This window comes from Octopus bimaculoides, chromosome 21 (genome assembly GCF_046866305.1).
Source record: "Octopus bimaculoides isolate indiv1 chromosome 21, ASM4686630v1, whole genome shotgun sequence".
Classification (NCBI taxonomy): domain Eukaryota; kingdom Metazoa; phylum Mollusca; class Cephalopoda; order Octopoda; family Octopodidae; genus Octopus; species Octopus bimaculoides.
Window position 1 is genome coordinate 32702678 of NC_142948.1, and position 19577 is coordinate 32722254.

At 34.6% G+C, this 19577-nt stretch overlaps 1 protein-coding gene across 45 annotated transcripts in view; it reads left to right on the plus strand.

Annotated features, from left to right (window-relative positions):
• LOC106883233 (ras GTPase-activating protein nGAP) overlaps positions 1 to 18868 on the plus strand; it is a 567079-nt gene extending 548211 nt beyond the window's left edge. For 24 of the 45 annotated variants that reach the window (XM_089339021.1, XM_089339022.1, XM_089339019.1 and 21 more), the window contains one exon: positions 16984 to 18868. In XM_089339021.1, the coding sequence (XP_089195147.1) occupies positions 16984 to 17233 (250 nt within the window). In that variant the 3' untranslated portion in view covers positions 17234 to 18868. Of the gene's footprint in view, positions 1 to 4489; positions 4570 to 16983 lie in introns of all 45 variants that reach the window. The other 21 variants (XM_089339023.1, XM_089339025.1, XM_089339026.1 and 18 more) reach the window with 2 other exon arrangements.
• The last annotated feature ends 709 nt before the right edge of the window (positions 18869 to 19577 follow it).

A 19577-nucleotide genomic window follows, 5' to 3' on the forward strand; every position in this document is an offset into this window, starting at 1 on the left:
ATTCTTCATTGTTTATTTCCTTGATTCAAGTCCCACAACTACATTCCCCCCCCCAGCCCCCCCAGCCCTCCACCCACAACCCATCGCACTGCCCCCCCCTCCCCTGCTACTGTGTATTTTTCTTTGTTTTATTTTTCTTGTTTACTATATTATATTTACTTATTTCTAGTTTCTCTTCATCAAACATATTTGTTGAAAAGCAGTGTTTGTTTATACCTCTGTAGTCCCCTGGACTGTGGTCATTTTGTATCATTCTAGCCACCATCTGGACAGTAGCTATTTGTATCATTCTAGATACCACCTAGAATTTGGCTATATCTATTCGGACACTCTCTGGACAGTGGTTAGTTTTATCTATGCCATCTGTATCTTTCTAACCATCACCTGGAAAGTGGCTGTGTGTATCATTCTAGATACCACCTGGACTGTGGCTATATCTCTTTGGCCACTATCTGGACAGTGGTTATTTATATCTATTTATATGCAGTAAAGCCGTTTATCCCTGTTTATACAGCTTTCATTTACATGCAACAAAAGTCCATATGAGAAGTTCTCTCTAGGTAACTGTTTCAGTATTCTGTGTTCTAACACAACATCCACTTTTAAGTGGGGATAAATATATATATATATATATATATATATCAGTGCATGGCTCAGTGGTTAGAGTGTGGAGCTTACGATCGTGAGGTTGTGAGTTCGATTCTTGGTCTGGGCTGCATGTTGTGTTCTTGAGCAAGACACTTTATTTCACGTTGCTCCAGTTTATTCAGCTGTAGAAATGAGTTGCGACATCACAGGTGCCAAACTGTATTGGCCCCTTTGCCTTTCTCTTGGATAACATCGGTGGCGTGGAGAGGGGAGGCCAGTATGCATGGGCGACTGCTGGTCTTCCATAAAAACAACCCGAGGTTGTGCATTCACTGGTGAGGCGGCTTTCCACCCAGACTTGGACCCCAGAGGGGAACCTCTTAGGTGCACCCATGGACATTCATGACCGACGGAGTCGAGTTATTTATATATGTATGTATATATAAGAAGCTGAGGCTATTTTTGCCAGTGCAGAAACTGGTCCATGTCAGTCCAAATACTTAAATGTACATTAGGAGATTGTATTAACCTGATCTGCTTTTGTTTGATTTCTGTAGTTATCATCAGTGTATTTTGGCAATTTAAATAAGAGTTTTGACTGTTATTTCCAGCAGGTAGACATACTTAGAATGTCCTTTGATTAATTTTAATATATATATATATATATATATATATTACACCGTATGTAAACAAACAAGTTTGTTTTTTGAAGTGCTGAAATGTATGGTAGAATAAGTAGAAAGATAAATTTTATTCAACGTTCAGTATCTATGCATTGAATAAAATTTATCTATACACAATGTATATATATATATATATCTAATATATATAAATATGTATGTATGTACCCTGCTTCACTTGGTCAGCAGCTATTTACTACCTAGTGACCTTTTGGTCATTGGTTATTTATTAGATTAATAGTAGATAGATAGCTAATTGTATAGTATGATTAAATCAGTGACAGAGAAGCAGGTAGCTAATTATACAGGCTGGTTAATCACAAGTGGGTAGCTAATTATATACAATTGTTTTTTGGGTTGACTGTTTTTTGAAAATAATTAGTGATCAGGAATATCTTGGTGGCACATTGCTGGAGGAATACTCGGTGGGACTCCACTGGAGGAGTATCTTGGCATCATGCTGGAGGAGCATCTTTGTGATACACTGCTCGGTGACTATCTTGGTGGCACACTGTTAGTAGAGTATCTCTGTTTTATGCAGTGGTGGCGTATCTTAGTGGCACAATGTTTGATGCATATTTTGGTGACACATTACTTGATGAGTTTCTTGGTGTCACACAGCTGGAAGAGTATCTTTGTGACTCGTAGATGGTGGTGTATATCTGTGGCACACTACTGGGAAAATACCTCTGTGTTACGTGGTAGAGGAGTATCTTTGTGATACGTTACTCGATGAGTTTCTTGGTGTCGCACAACTGGCGGAGTATGACAGTGGCATACAACTGGAGGAGTATCATGATGGCATACAGCTGGAGGAGTATCACAGTGGCATACATCTGGAGGAGTATCACGGTAGCATACAGCTGGAGGAGTATCACAGAGGCATACAGCTGGAGGAATATCACAGTGGCATACAGCTGGAGGAGTATCTCAGTGGCCTACAGCTGGGAGAATATCTTAGTGGCATGCTGCTGGAGGAGTATCTCAGTGACACATTGCTGGATGAGTATCACAGTGGCACACTGCTGGGGGAATATCTCAGTGGCACATCACACAATGCGTATTTCAGTGGCAAACCGCTGGAGAAGTATTGTAGTGCTACATAGGTGGAGGAGTGTCTATGTTAACAATCATATCTTGTCTATCATAACGCAGAAAACTGTGTTATGATAGACAAGATATGATTGTTAACATAGCAAGCAATTAAGGATGAAGAGATCAGGCCTTTGATATTGTCATCAAGAATGTTGACTGCTTGTTGGGGGTGGATTTATTTGGCTGAGCTGAAGAGAAGTGCTCAAATAATTAAACCGAATCATTGATTCAATAAATTCTTCTGGTTTTCTGTTTTGTGTAATTCAAGATTTTTTTTTGTTTAATTCCTGTTTGTCTTAATCTGTCCTCTTGAGACAAGAACTTACAATTTACAAAGATGGTATTTTCTTGGTGGGAAGATTTAACTGCATTATTGGGCAAACATCTACTCTAAATATATTAGAGAGATACTTTAGGTATAAAATCGACACCTATACACTTTATAGATGCTTCACATATGATAGACATTTCTACATCATATAGAAGACGTGTGTATATATATATATATATATATATGTGTGTGTGTGTGTGACAGTGGATTTTCATTGATGAGTTCATGAACCTTGGTTCTTTTCTCTAAAACTATATATTTATATATATTTTAGTCTGTAAAGCTCAATTTAATTTTAATTTTTTATAAATTGATTTTAATTGAGTTTTTACCTGTAATTTTGGATTTTGTCCCTAATATTATTATTATTATGATATATATATATATATATATATATATATATATATACACAGATGTACTTAGTATATACAGTTGGCATCTTTATACAATGTAGATACTATAGACATATAGAGTAGACGTCTATATACCATACAGATGCATTAGGTATATAGACATTTATATACTATTCCTATGATATATATTTGTCAATTAAGGCTACCATTGGTTTCATGTTTAGAAAATATCTTAACAATTTTTCGAGCTGATCACATGGAGGAATGGGACTCAGCTCCTTCGTTCAACCCTTGAAGGGTTTCGTTGGTGCTTATTTTGTTGGGGCCCTTTTGCCAAGCCACTTAGTTATGGGGATGTAGTGGTGGTGGATAAACACACACACAGCAGGCTTCTTTCAGTTTCCATCTACCAAATCCACTCACAAGGCTTTGATCAGCCTGAGGCTATAGCAGAAGACACTTGCCCAAAGTGACACTCAGTTGGATTGAACCCAGAACCATGTGGTTAAGATGCTAACTTCTTATTACACAGCCACACCTGAATATATATATATATATATATATATATATATATATATATATACCATAGAGAGGCTCTAGGTATATACAGTTGCCCCTTCTATACTATATAGATGTTACCTTCAAGATACACAAAGTGTATACATTTGACATCTGAGTACCAGATGGATGGATAGATAGACAGATAGATAGATAGAGAGAGAGATATACCTATAAAGCTCTTGGTTGGCATCTGTATATTGTATGGATGTTCTTGGTGTATACAATAGGCATCTACATAACCATATAGACACTAGGAATTGTAAATAGAGTTGGAAGCTTTGACCTGTCCAAGGGTCATTTAGCAAAGAAGCAATGTCTTGATTTCTTACAAAGAAAAGACAAACAGCTTCAGAGTCTTGGCAACAAGGATCTTATTAAAAGCGAGTAAAAACTCTATAATTCTCTATTCTTCAAAATTTCTTCAAAATTCATTGATTTGAAGAAAATCTTTTGTGATCTCACCTGAAATTTCTTCATTTCACTTATTTGCATTCTCAGTTTGAAGATGGTCAGATGGAGATGATGAAGGGGAGTGGGTTGTATATATGGGAATGATTTTTTTTTGTTTCCCCTTATCCTTTTTCTCCTGTTGGCTTTCCTTCCTGTTGTCAAACGATCATCTTTTTTTTACATCCAGCAATAACCAATATGTTATAATCTTGTTTGTAGAAATCAAACGAACCAAGTCTCCCCCCCTCTGCATCACCTGCCAAAGATTCTCTCTCCTCACCCGCCGCTCTGTCTGCTCCTCCCAAATTAGTTAGGCCGCCTCTGCCGCCACTCTTCCACATCATTTACTGACGAGTGTGTTTTTTTTTTCTTCTTTTTTTCTCTCTTTTTTTTTTTGTTTGTTTACAATTTTTTTTTATTCCTCCATCAAGCTCCGACACTTGTGAGACACTTGTGAGTAATGTCGCTGTTGTATCTGAGTGGAAGACAAAATGAAGACAACCTCTGCCTGGTGAGATATATAAATACATCAAACAAATACTGCATTGTTATTTGAAGACATTTTGACTTTTTTTTCGTTAATTTCTGACCCCCCTTTCACACTGCCCCTAACCCAACCAACCCACTCCCTAGACCTCAACCCTTTCCTAGTATTTTTTTCATTTTTTTTATCATTAAAAAAATCCCTTTCTTGTTTTATTTTTTCTTTCTTTTAGTTTCGCAAATGTTTTGTTGCATGTCTCTTATGCTCTATTTCTCTCTCTCTTCCTGCTCTTTATTTTGCTACAACATTGCTGTAATCAAAGCCTTAATAATTAATCCGTCCACCTCTCTCCTTCTCTCTCTCTCTAGCTAATCTCTTTACCCCTTCCCCACCTTTATCTACCAGTAGTTTTCAGCGCTTAACAAACTCTTCAACATTCTTTTTCTGCAAATCTGTCTCAATACTCACACCAGGCTGTTTGCATGTTTCTAACACAACAGGGAGGGAATTGAGTGTGCATTAACTCTCCTGTTTTGTCAAAAAACAAGTAAAAAAAAAAAAAAAGCATGATTTTGTTGCAATATTAGGGGTTTTTTTGCTACCCTTAGTTTATTGTTTTCTATTTATTTATAATTAAAAATCTCTGTGCACCAATTTCAGATAAAAAAATATTTTAAATCCTCTTACAGTATTTGAACACAGTATCTAGTGTTTACTGGACAATATATAATCCTATTTACACTACATTTCAATTCCTTATTCTCTCTCTCTCTCTCTCTCTCTCTCTCTCTCTCTCTCTCTCTCTCTCAACAGTGCTGGTTCTTAATTTTTTTCATCTGAAATTGATGTTTACAAAAGTATATTGCTTATATAGAAAAATGTAAACCATTAAATTATATCTATCTATATATGTATGTGTGTGTGTATATATATATATATATATATATATATATATATATATATATATATATATATAATATGTATGTAAAATTCTGGTAATCGACCTATATAGGTTCCCTATTCATCCTGCCTGATTTCTCATTGCAAAACTTATATGCATTTAAATTGATTTTTTAAAATATATATATATATATATATATATATATATATATATATATATATATATATATACTTTATTTAAAAGCAGCAGAAATATAACAAAAAAACCGTTACTCTGAGTTTCACGTTCCCGTTCATCGGACAGTTTTGTTAGAAATGGAGGAAGGATAACGATGCAATCGAAAGTAATATAAAATTTAAAACACATGGATTCGTCTGATTGGTCGTTTCAATTAACGGTCAATGATGTGTAATTCACAGACCAAATAAATTTAATACAGATTCACCCTATTAAAAAATATCGAAGAAAACCTTAAATAGAAAAATGGGCTCCAAATACATATTATAAATAATTAATTATATTCGAATTAACGCTTTAAAATCAAATCAATAAAATAAAGCATACGCTGCATTCAAAATAAAATAAAATAAAATAAAATAAAATAAAATACAATAGCGTGTATGTATACAAGGCTATCCACAACATATATATATATATATATATATATATCTACATGTAAATATATACATCGAAATATACAGCTGCATACGCACAGACAATCTACGTATATAGGTCTATATTTACAAGGCACAGATATATACATAAGTACAAATCTACACACATATACGTACACACGCATATAAGCCTGCGCATGGAAAACCTATGCACTGGTGTTAATCTATGGAGTGGAGGGGTAAAGAGTAACGTATCTATAATAACGTTAAATATGGGAAAGGGGGTGGCGGGGGGAATGTAGTTGTCATAAAAAAGGGAAAGGAGAAAGAAAGAGAATAAAGAAAGAAAGAAAGAAATGGAAAAAAAGGAAGAAAAGAGAAGAGAGAAAGGCTGGGGATAGGAAGGAAGAAGTAGAGAGAGAAAATAAGCAAGAACATATAGTGAACGTGCATAAAAATTTAGATTGCGCATATATGCGTATACAAAAATGTATATAGCATCACGCATATAGATACATATGCTGATATGTACGCAAATAGTTACGATCAAAACCTTGTACATGCGCATGTACACATACAAGTATATGTGAGTGTGAACCTAATCGCACATACGCACACATAATAATATAGATGCATGTATGTATAAATAAACACAAGCATATGCCCTTACCGTGTATACACAAAAAGAATATACGCACGAAATCATAACAGCATATGCACAAGTGCGAACCCAGGCCCCATATGCAAGCGTAGGTACATGTATATGAATACGTAAGTGCTTTAACTATACAGACATCTACATAAAAAAACCCATTAGATTTCAGTGTATATATGCAGCCAACTTCTTAAACCGCCGGTTGTATAAAGGTTAAAACCAGGCGAAAATACATGCATAAAAGAATAAAAGAATACAAAGCGTTTTTTTAAAAAATAGAATAGAAAAAAATAAAAAGTAAAAAATAAATAAAAATAAAAGTAAAAACAAGGGAGAAGAAAAATTATGTATATAACAGACGAAGGTTTTCTTAAAATGACGTAGGGGTCTTTACAAAATTCTCACAACGCTAATTCAGTACCAATCCAATAGTCAGATTGCACAATGGTTATAAGGAGTCGATCATAGTCCAAAATTTTACCCATGGGCACCGTGCCTGATTTTAGGTAAAGCATCGCCTTACAGGCACGGTGCCCATAAGAGACCATTGAAATGTGATCTTTGTTTATTGGAAAAAATGAATATCTTGTTCCAGGATAAGAAGGCGCTTAACCAAAGACGCGAACTTTTAAACACATGTAGGCATGCGTCCAAATTTAAAATGTCTACATGTAATATTCCATATGGGTAAAATTTTGGACTATGATCGACTCCTTATAACCATTGTGCAATCTGACTATTGGATTGGTACTGAATTAGCGTTGTGAGAATTTTGTAAAGACCCCTACGTCATTTTAAGAAAACCTTCGTCTGTTATATACATAATTTTTCTTCTCCCTTGTTTTTACTTTTATTTATATTTATTTTTTACTTTTTATTTTTTCTATTCTATTTTTTTAAAAAAACGCTTTGTATTCTTTTATTCTTTTATGCATGTATTTTCGCCTGGTTTTAACCTTTATACAACCAGCGGTTTAAGACGTTGGCTGCATATATACACTGAAATCTAATGGGTTTTTTTATGTAGATGTCTGTATAGTTAAAGCACTTACGTATTCATATACATGTACCTACGCTTGCATATGGGGCCTGGGTTCGCACTTGTGCATATGCTGTTATGATTTCGTGCGTATATTCTTTTTGTGTATACACGGTAAGGGCTTGTGTTTATTTATACATACATGCATCTATATTATTATGTGTGCGTATGTGCGATTAGGTTCACACTCACATATACTTGTATGTGTACATGCGCATGTACAAGGTTATGATCGTAACTATTTGCGTACATATCAGCATATGTATCTATATGCGTGATGCTATATACATTTTTGTATACGCATATATGCGCAATCTAAATTTTTATGCACGTTCACTATATGTTCTTGCTTATTTTCTCTCTCTACTTCTTCCTTCCTATCCCCAGCCTTTCTCTCTTCTCTTTTCTTCCTTTTTTTCCATTTCTTTCTTTCTTTCTTTATTCTCTTTCTTTCTCCTTTCCCTTTTTTATGACAACTACATTCCCCCCGCCACCCCCTTTCCCATATTTAACGTTATTATAGATACGTTACTCTTTACCCCTCCACTCCATAGATTAAGATACAATTGTCATTACCAGCGCATAGGTTTTCCATGCGCAGGCTTATATGCGTGTGTACGTATATGTGTGTAGATTTGTACTTATGTATATATCTGTGCCTTGTAAATATAGACCTATATACGTAGATTGTCTGTGCGTATGCAGCTGTATATTTCGATGTATATATTTACATGTAGATATATATATATATATATATATATATATATATGTTGTGGATAGCCTTGTATACATACACGCTATTGTATTTTATTTTATTTTATTTTGAATGCAGCGTATGCTTTATTTTATTGATTTGATTTTAAAGCGTTAATTCGAATATAATTAATTATCTATAATATGTATTTGGAGCCCATTTTTCTATATAAGGTTTTCTTCGATACTTTTTAATAGGGTGAATCTGTATTAAATTTATTTGGTCTGTGAATTACACATCATTGACCGTTAATTGAAACGACCAATCCATGGCCCTTATTTGAAACAACCAATCAGACGAATCCATGTGTTTTAAATTTTATATTACTTTCGATTGCATCGTTATCCTTCCTCCATTTCTAACAAAACTGTCCGATGAACGGGAACGTGAAACTCAGAGTAACGGTTTTTTTGTTATATTTCTGCTGCTTTTAAATAAAGCATATTACTCTACCTCTGGTATTTGAGTACTCTTTTTTCCACCTTGTTGCACATTTCATGTGCTTACTCCGGTATATATATATATATATGTATATATATATATGTATATATATATGTATATGCTATTTGCACTCTGTAGCTTTCAAAAACATTTGCTTTTATTCTTAATATTTCACATTTATTCTGATAAATCCCTAGAAGAAAAAAAAAATATAATAAAACCAAGCATCCAAATATTTCTTTTCTAAAAGCAACAAATTACAGACATAAAGACACTAATTCAAACCAAACTACCCTCCCTTGCTTTTTTTTTTTTGCTTTTTTTCAGTTAAGAAAATATTTTTTAAGCATTTTGTCCGTCTTTATGTTTCTGAGTTCGAATTCTGCTGAGGTCGACTTTGCTTTTCATTCTCTGGTGGGGTCGATAAAATAAATACCAGTGAAGTACTGGGGTCAATGTAATTGACTATCCCCTTCCCCCCATATGTCAGGCCTTGTGCCTATCATAAAAATTATTATTTTTATTATTATTATTATTCCTCAGAGCTTTTGTCTCTTTATTGCTTAGTGTGGCACCATGTGGCAGTTTATTATTTTTCTTTGTTGATATTAGCAAATAAAAGTGGCTTCGTTTTTTTCTCATTGTAGGTTGCCTCTACTTGCTTCTTAAAGTTCATTAAATATTGCTGCTTTTTATCTCTCTATATAACCTTACATGTGTGTGTGTATATATAAATGTATTTTTATATATATATATATATATATATATGTCTAACTTAACAAGGATGTGTTGTTAGAGCACTGAATACTGCATCATTGGCCTTAAGTGATCCCCTCATATAATTGAATGGTGCATAAAAGCATGCACATACATTGTAGCAAACAAGATTCATCTGTCATAGCCGCTGAAATTCCCAAATCATGTGATTGCATAAGCCTGCTGGTCATTTGTAACATCACTGTCTGATGAGATGCTGATATTTAATATATCTTAGCAGTGAGATTTGACTGGTATGTGGTGGCCGGACGCCTCTCACTGATGGATCACCACTAGAATGAAATCACATGATACAGGTATTCTGTTGCCAGTGAGTGACAGACAATTCTCATCTACTACAATCTGTGTGTGTGTGCTTTTATGCACCAAGCACCTATAAGGGAGGATCTCTCGAGGCTAATAATGCAGTATTGGGTGTTCTAACAACACATCCATGTTAAGCTGGATATAAAGATTATCTCTCGGTGTTGATACTGCTTCTGTCGCTAATAATTTATTTGTATATTTGCTGTTTCAAATGTGATAGCATAACAGTTAACTGATGTTTTGAATTATATGCTGTTTGTTCTACTTCTAATCAATTATTGAACATAATTTGTCTTCTCATGTTCTTTTGGCTCTAGATATATGTACGTACGTATATATAAATTTACATATAAGTAAAAGAAATGACACAGGACAAACAATGGTTTTGTTATAAACTTTATTAACTTTCAGCTGTTTCTCCTGTAAATGCAGAGGATTCATAGAAAGCGATTCAAATATACATACATACATACATATATATATATATATATATATATATATATATATACATATATATAAACATAATTAAGGGATCAGCAACAGTTGCTTCACCACATACCGAAGTTCAGAAATAGCAGCCAAAATGCTGAGACTCCAACAGATAGCATTACTTGTAACTCACAAAGGCAAAACATGTTTACATACCGAAGGGCTTGGTAAAAATTATTAATTGTTAATTTATTAATAAATTAATAAATCGATAAACCTTTACCCTTTTAATTGTAATATATATATATATATATATATGTTTGAATCATTTCCTGAATGTAGATCCGAGAGCACAATACAATGGGAAATTACATAATCTTTACATCTGTTTCACTAGCATATACTTAAAGTGTTTTACTGAATGTCCCATTTATTCTGCTCTTGCATGTATATATGTGTGTATATGTATATATATATATATATATATATATATATATATTAGAAAAAATAATTAGGTACTCAGATATCTGGATGGTTGTACATTTACCTATTTTTATTAATATGTCACATGTTTTTTATAAATTAGCGCTTGCATCTATTCTTGCAGATTCTCCAGATTTAATTTTTCTTGAGAGGATTTGTCTCTTTTTATAGTATTATTGAATGTGTAGGGGGTGGAGAGAGATATATATAGGATAGTAAAAGAGGGTGAGGAATGGGGGGAAAGTGAGAGAGTGTGTGTTTGTGTGTGTATATATATGTGGGGTATAATATAATTTCAAGGTATTTGGTTTCTATAAATGGACGAAATGTTCAAGAATATTTCACATAACCATTGTGTCATTATTATTGTTACTGCTGCCATTATTATCATTATTATTGTTGTTGTTGTTATAAGTTGGCAAGACTACAGAATCAGTAGCACACCAGGCAAAATGCTTAGCGGCATTTCGTCCGTCTTCATGTTCTGAATTCAAGTTCTGCTGAGGTCGACTTTGCCTTTCATCCTTTCAGAGTCAGTGAAACGTTGGGGTCAATGTAATTGACTAGCTCCCTCCTACCAAATTTCAGCCCTTGTGACTGTAATAGAAAGGATTATCATTATTGTTATTATTATTATTATTATTGTTATTATTATTATTTCTATTGTTGTTGTTATAAGTTGGCAAGATCGCAGAATCAGCCATCTTGCACACATATATACATACATATATCTACACACACACAAAACATTAGTATGTATGACATCATTATCAGGAACTCCTATCTAATGCTCTTGAAAACGACAGTAGTAGCAAAGTAGTTCATGGGTGGGGGGGTGGGGTGGGGTATATTACAGGGGTGTGGGGTGGATTAGCAATGCACTTAATGTTCTTCACTGTATCAATCTGTTGCCGCTGCCATTTCCCATTGGCCAGTTTAACTGTACTATATTAGTACAACACGGCAACCTTCTAGACTAATAACTGTTTTATCTACAAACTATTTGATGATGATGATGATGATGTTAATGATGATAGCGTACCAATTAGAAAGATTGCCAGTTCTGATATTTACCTAGGGGCTTGTCACTATTTTCAAAAATAAGATATGGAATTACAGGAAATCTTATTTTAATATTTATAAATGGTAGATTATAAGCTGGGTGGATGTGTTTGCTTAATAGTGAGTTGTTTCAGATTCATGGTAAGGAGAAACAGCCTCTCATTTTCTTTGAGTTTTGTCATTGGTGACACTATATATGTATATATATGTATGTCATCATCATCGGTTAACCCCTGCTTTTCATGCTGGCATGGGTTGGACGGTTTGACTGAGGACTGGCAAGCCAGAAGGCTGCACCAGGCTCCAATCTGATCTGGCAAGGTTTCTATAGTTGGATGCCTTTCCTAATGCCAACCAATCCGAGAGTGTAGTAAGTGATTTTTACATGCCACCGGCACACACACACACACACGGGTAGAGATGTATGACTGCCATCTCTAGCAGGCAGGTATCCATGACTGATGATAAGTAAAGACCCAGAAACCATGTTTTAGCTGGAGGGGAGTGATTCACTACCTTACTCACAATACATCAGACACAGGTTGTGTGTCAGTAACCAGCTCAAAAAGATGTTTTCCTGGGGTTAAAATGCAATAACAAAGCCCTACATAAAACAGCCATTTTATAGTGGCATAAAAAGAGTCTATATTTTTTCTCTCTTCAACTTGTTTCAATCATTTGACTGCAGCCATGCTGGAGCACTACCTTTAGTTGAGAAAATCAACCCTAACACTTATTCTTTGTAAGCCTAGTACTTATTCTATCCGTCCCTTTTGCAGAACCGCTAAGTGACGGGTACATAAACACACCAGCATCGGTTGTCAAGCGATGTTGGGAGTGGGGGGACAAACACAGACACACAAACACACATAGATACATACATATATATATATATATATATATATATATATATATATATATATATATATACAACAGGTTTCTTTCAGTTTCCGTCTACCAAATCCACTCAGAAAGCTTTGGTCGGCCCGAGGCTATAGTAGAAGACACTTGCCCAAGGTGCCACACAGTGGGACTGAACTCGTAATATGTGTGTGTATGTGTGTGTGTACGTGCATAATCATCTGACACCCACTCCCTTCAAAACTGTTGGCTTTATGCCTATCAGAAGCTCTTGTTATTAAGGTGGTGAGCTGACGGAATCCTTAGCATGCCAGACAAAATTCTTAGCAGCATTTCATAAAGGTTTCACATTCCAAGTTCAAATTCCTCTGTAATTGCCTCTGACTTTCATCGTTTCAGGGTCGATAAAATAAGTACCTATTGAACTCTGGGGGTCGATGTATTTGACTGACCCAATCCCCTGAAATAAATGGCCAGGTGCCAAAATTTGAAATCATTATTTTCATTTCTGTTAAGTTGGCAAGCTGGTAGAATCCTTAGCATGCCAGACAAAATTCTTAGTGATATTTCATCTGGCTTCATATTCTGAGTTCAAATCCCACACATACACACACACACACACACACACACACACACACACATATATATATATATATATACGATGGGCTTCTTTCAGTTTATGTCTACCAAATCCACTCACAAGGCTTTGGTCGGCCTGAGGCTATAGTAGAAGACACTTGCCCAAGGTGTCACACAGTGGGACTGAACCATGTGGTTGGTAAGCAAGCTACTTACCACACAGCCACTCCTGTGCCTATATGTTTATCAGCATTTCTTCTGACTAATTTTGTTCTGAGTTCACATTCTGCCAAGGTCAGTTTTTTACCTTTCATCCTTTTCGGATCAATAAAAATAAAGTACCAATCAGGTGTTGGGGGTTAATGTAATCAACTTCCCCCCCCCCCCCACACACACACACACTCTGGTAAAACTTCTGACTTTGTTCCAAAATTAGAAAGAATTATTATGGTGCCATGTATAAAGCATCCAGTACACTCTGTAAAATGGTTGGTATTAGGAAAGACACCCAGCTGTAGAAACCATACCAAAGCAGACCATTGGAGACTGGTGCCACTCTCTAGCTGGCTGCTCCTGTCAAACTGTCCAACCCATGCCAGCATGGACATTGAATTATGGTGATGGTGGTGAGAGCATTATGTCAGCATGGAGACTTTGAATAAATGGTGGAAGACTAAGCTAGAGCATTCAGTTATGATGTTTTCATTCTCCAATTTAGAATCTTGCTGTAATCAGTTTTACATCCATCTTGGGAATCAATAAAACCCAATTGTAATACGGCATGCACTGAGGCTTTATTTTAACAGCTGTACTCTTCTCTTGGAAGTGTGTGCTCTGATGCCACTAATCTAAATAATTAAGACAAGTTTCTGATGATTGAAACACTGGTGGACAACATTATTAAGAAGAAGCATTATGAGAATAACTGTTAAAGATGAAATAACCCCTGACACTTGCCCAATTCTTCTCGGCTGAACTGATGCTCTTGGCTTTGTGTTTGATATCAGAAAAGTGCTAAGAAGCAGCAGATTTCTAACAAGTATTTATCAAACAAGAGTTCCGAGATTCTTTAACAGAAAAAGAAAAGTCACTCACAAAAAAAATCAATATTTTGTTTCCTTTTTTTTTTTTTTTTATCCTTTCCTCCAAAATCTCTTTACGACATTTTGGCACTTTATTTTTTTTATTTTTCTTAATAATTTCAATCAAAATTTTCTTTCTGTTATTTCACAAACATATGCCAAGTTCTTGAAATATCTCCCCCCAGTGTCAATATTTTTGCTTTGTATTATCTCAAAGATATTTGATTTTTGCATTGAAATGCTATTATGATTTCGATGTTGTTGTTCTTGTTCTTCTTTGGAATTACATCAAGTTATTAAATTTGAAGAATCCAACAACAACATGTTTTTGCTGCTCCTCCTTTTATGTTTGACTCAATCAAATCAATGCTTTTATTGATTTTAGCATATATTTAATCAATCTACATTTTGTTTTTACCGACTCTTGTTCCTTCCTCATCGTATTTACGTCTATCAAATAGTTTTCTTTCATATTTGTACATTGTTTCCTATTAATATTGATCTGTTTTGATCACACACAGTGGTTATTATTTTTGTACACAACCACGTGTTCAATATGTGTGTGTGTGTTTATCATGGAAGTGTAAAGAGACTAGTATTGTAGAGACTAACTATAAAAAAAAAACATTAAAGTAGGAATTTGAACTATTTGTGATGTCTAAACACATATATGAACATCATGTACACACATGGTATGGTTGTGTGGTTAGAAGTTTGCTTCCCAACCACATGGTTCTGGGTTCAGTCCCATTGTGTGGCACCTTGGGTGAGTGTCTTCTATAGCCTCAGTCCAACCAAAGTCTTGTGAGTGAATTTGGTTGACAGAAACTAAAAGAAGCCCATTGTGTGTGTGTGTATATATATATATATGCGCAGGAGTGGCTGTGTGGTAAGTAGCTTGCTTACCAACCACATGGTTCTGTGTTCAGTCCCACTGCATGATACCTTGGGCAAGTGTCTTCTACTATAGCCTCGGGCCGACCAAAGCCTTGTGAGTGAATTTGGTAGATGGAAACTGAAAGAAGCCCATCGTATATATGTATATATATATATGTATGTGTGTGTATATGTTTGTGTGTCTGTGTTTGTCCCCCCAGCATCGCTTGACAACCGATGCTGGTGTGTTTATGTCCCCGTAACTTAGCGGTTCGGCAAAAAGAGACCGATAGAATAAGTACTAGGCTTACAAAGAATAAGTCCTGGGGTCAATTTGCTCGACTAAAGGCGTTGCTCCAGCATGACCGCAGTCAAATGACTGAAACAAGTAAAAGAGAGTAAAGAGTATATTTGTGTGTGTTTGCATCTGTGTTTGTCCCCTAGCAATACCACTTGACAGCTGATGCTCTCAAAAAGACATTTTTAATAACCCATTTTACTAAATTCCTTCAAACGTTTGCATGTTTTCAAAACTTGAATAAAACGCCACAGATACAACTATCCTCAGTACCACCCCCTATACTGCAGAGCAAGTTTAAATGCAAGAAAGGAGTGGGGGGAAACTTTGATGCCAGAAGAAAAATCTGGAGAAACTGTCAGAATTTGAGCTTGATCGATTTTAGCTGTTTTTTGTTCAGTTTCTATATTTTTAATCTTTAGGTTAGAATATTCAGTTGAATATTAGGTTAAAACGTTAGCCATCCAGTATATTATTAGAAAAGAAAAAAGGAGTAGATGGTTTTTTTATCTTTTAGAAAATCTCATAATATTTAAACTCTTTCGATATCAACCCACCTAAAACTGCCTCTGTAGTACAACTGTTTTGCTTTCATAAGTTCTGAATTAAAATCTTCCACCAAATCTTAGTCACAATTTATGTTCCTAACACTAGCTTAATGATAACTAAGTTATTTTACTAAATTCTTTGTTATATTTAAAATTAATTAAAAGTAACACAGAGCATCTCAACAGAAATATGGTAACAAAAGGGTTAAAAAAATATAATAGAAAAACAATTCTTAACCCTTTGGATACTGATCCACTTGAAACCGCCTCTGCCTCTGTAGTACAAATGTCTCCTTTCCAAAAGTTCTGAATTAAAATCTTCCACCAAACCTTAGTCACAATTTATGTTTCTAACACTAGCTTAATGATAACTTAGTTATTTTACTAAATTCTTTGTTATATTTATAATTAATTGAAGGAAACAGAAAATCTCAGAAAACATTTTGTCTGGTATGCTAATGATTCTGTCAGCTTGCCTGCTTAACAGGAATGAAAATACTGATTTCAGATTTTGGCACCAAGCCATTTATTTCAGGGGATTGGGTAAGTTGTATACATTGACCCCCCCCCCCCCCAGAGTTCAACTGGTACTTATTTTATCAACCCTGAAAAGATGAAAGTCACAGTTTGTTTGTGGGCTTAATCTACATACACTCCTGTGCCTTAAAAATTTTTTTTTAGTTTTGTTTTTGTTTTATGATTTATTTAATAATTTTTTTTCTTTTTTTTTTTGCAGCTTGATAGGCTTTGAGGATGAACTTCGCAGAGAACACAGGGAAATTGAACGTCTTGCTTGTGAGAAACAAATGGTAATTGAGGCCCAAGAGCGGCAGATCCAGACACTGGACACAACCAACAATAAGCTGATGTGCGCTCTGAATCAGTTGAAGGAGCGATGCCATACCAACCCTCTTCGAAACGGCCTCACTTCACAACCTCAGTCCAAAGTCCCAGATTTTAAGGAGTACAGAAGCAGTGCTTGCTAACTTAAAATTTAAATTTAAAAAAAAATATTAAAAAAACATAAAACAAACAATAACAAACAAACAAACAAAAAAAAACAAAGGAAACAAATGGGATTACAGATTATTATTATTATTATTATTATTAGCAGAATTTTGTGTGTATGTATATGTAAGTGCATTTGTATACATCTATACATGTATGTATGTGTGTGTGTATATATATATATATATATATCTGTGTGCGTGTGTATGTATACACAGCACAAATGAAAAATTATGTACGCTTGTTAACCTGGTATGCATATATGTATTTTCTTTTTCTTTTTTTTTTTTCCACGAGAGGGTTATTATACATGATGAGAGGAGTTTTATTACGAAACCCCGTCAGAAGAAGAATGCCGTGGTTCTGCACCATGGCGACACACAAACATTTTTTTTTTTCATTTTTTTTTTCTTTCTCCATTCAATATAAATTATCAAAAGAAAGAAAGAAATGTTGATAATAATAATAATTACAAAACCAAAAAAAAAATGAGAAAAAAAACTAAAAAAAAATTCAATTTAAAATAATCTTCCTGATAATTCCAATTTTCTTCATCTTCCTCTGATTATGTCTCCAGGTAATTCCTCCCCACCTGTTACCTCTCCATACCCCCAGCCCTCCCCCGTAACCTCTGCGTATCTTTATCACACCATAACACGGTCACTGTGATGAATGTAGTAGAACAAAGTGAAAGCTTGCAGCAAGCTAAAAGCTAAACCAGTGATACAGTTTCAATCCAAACCCATGTATTAAAACCATTTCATGTTGCTAATACCCTTGGGAAAGGCATGAACATCATAACTCTCTTCCTTGGTCCCTCCCCTATGATGTATATGGTCTCTCTGTGCCACCCAGTCAAGAGGAGCTGATATCCTCAGTAAATGTGGCAGGCAGTGTAGATAAAGCCAAGAGGCTAAAAAGAAAAATAAAAAACATTGTCAGGGAGGTGAGTTAACAAGCTGGCTTCCTATCCCAGTTAGAGTTAATTCACTTTTGTTACACTATTAACAGTTGTGATAAAGTTGTGAACAAGACAGAAAAATTTATCTCGCTTGAATTATGTTGCTGATTACCTTGGGAAAGGCATGAACATTGCAACTCCCCCATCCTCTATATAAGGGCCTTGAGCCTCTAACATTTCAAATGTGATCCCTAAATAGGAAATCTCTTCAAAGAGGATTTTATTTCTCGATAATTTAAAGAAGAGAAAATACATACGTATAAATATAATTTCTAAATATAAATGATTTTTTTTTTTTTTTTTTTGGAGGTGTGGGACTGGAGTTAGTCATGAATGTTGGTGGTGGGTGGTGGTCATGGAATGGAATCCCCTTATTTTAGTTGGAAAAGAAGAATAAGAAAAATAATCAATGTAAACAGATTTTATGGACACATGACAACAGTTTCAATTTCAATGATAAAAAAACAATAATTTGGATGTTGATAAAAAAAAAAAAAGATTGTTGTTATTATTATTATTTATTACGCCCCCTTTCCCCTTATCCTAATTCTCCTATGTACTCCCAACAAGAGATTCTGCTCCAAATGTCAAATGAAGTTTAAAGAATTTAAAAAAAAGCAAAAGGAAAATAAAGATTTATCTATCCTCTAAACTTGGATTATTTCAAGGTTAATTAAAAAATATATATATATATATATTAATTAGAAAGTAAACTGTGCTACTCTTGAGATTAAGAGTTTATGCTTTCTTATTGCTACAGCTGGGCTGTCTTTTTATTTATTTATTTATTTTTTTAATTTCTTTCTTTTTTTTTTTGCAATGTTAAGCTGGAGGGAGGTGGTGGTATCCAACTACCAGTTACCATTAAATTACCCTGGCCCTTCAGATACAACATTAAAGGGTTTCCTGAAACAGAGATTGTAACAGTTCCTTATTGAATAAACAACTTATTGACCATACACAGACTGCAGGTATGTTGACAGAAGTTGTAATGTCTATTTTAAGTCACACCAACTCATCAGTGTATGAACACAAACACATGATATATATATATATATATATATATATATATATATATATACACATTATAACGATTTATATTATTAGTTAATCTTTTGTGGCCATTCAACCTGCTAGAAGAAATAGCTACCTAATCTCTCTCAAATCTTTTAAATGCTGCAAGGGCATGGCACACTAGATAACATAGCGCTAGACACCACACCTAGTGGACCACTCCAGAAAAATAGTCAGAATGGTGATGGTTAGAGTCTCTTTGGTCATAGATCAATATAAGATTGGAGTTGATCTGAGTCTAAACAGCTACAACTTCACAAAAATATAAAGAAATGACCTCTTCCTGC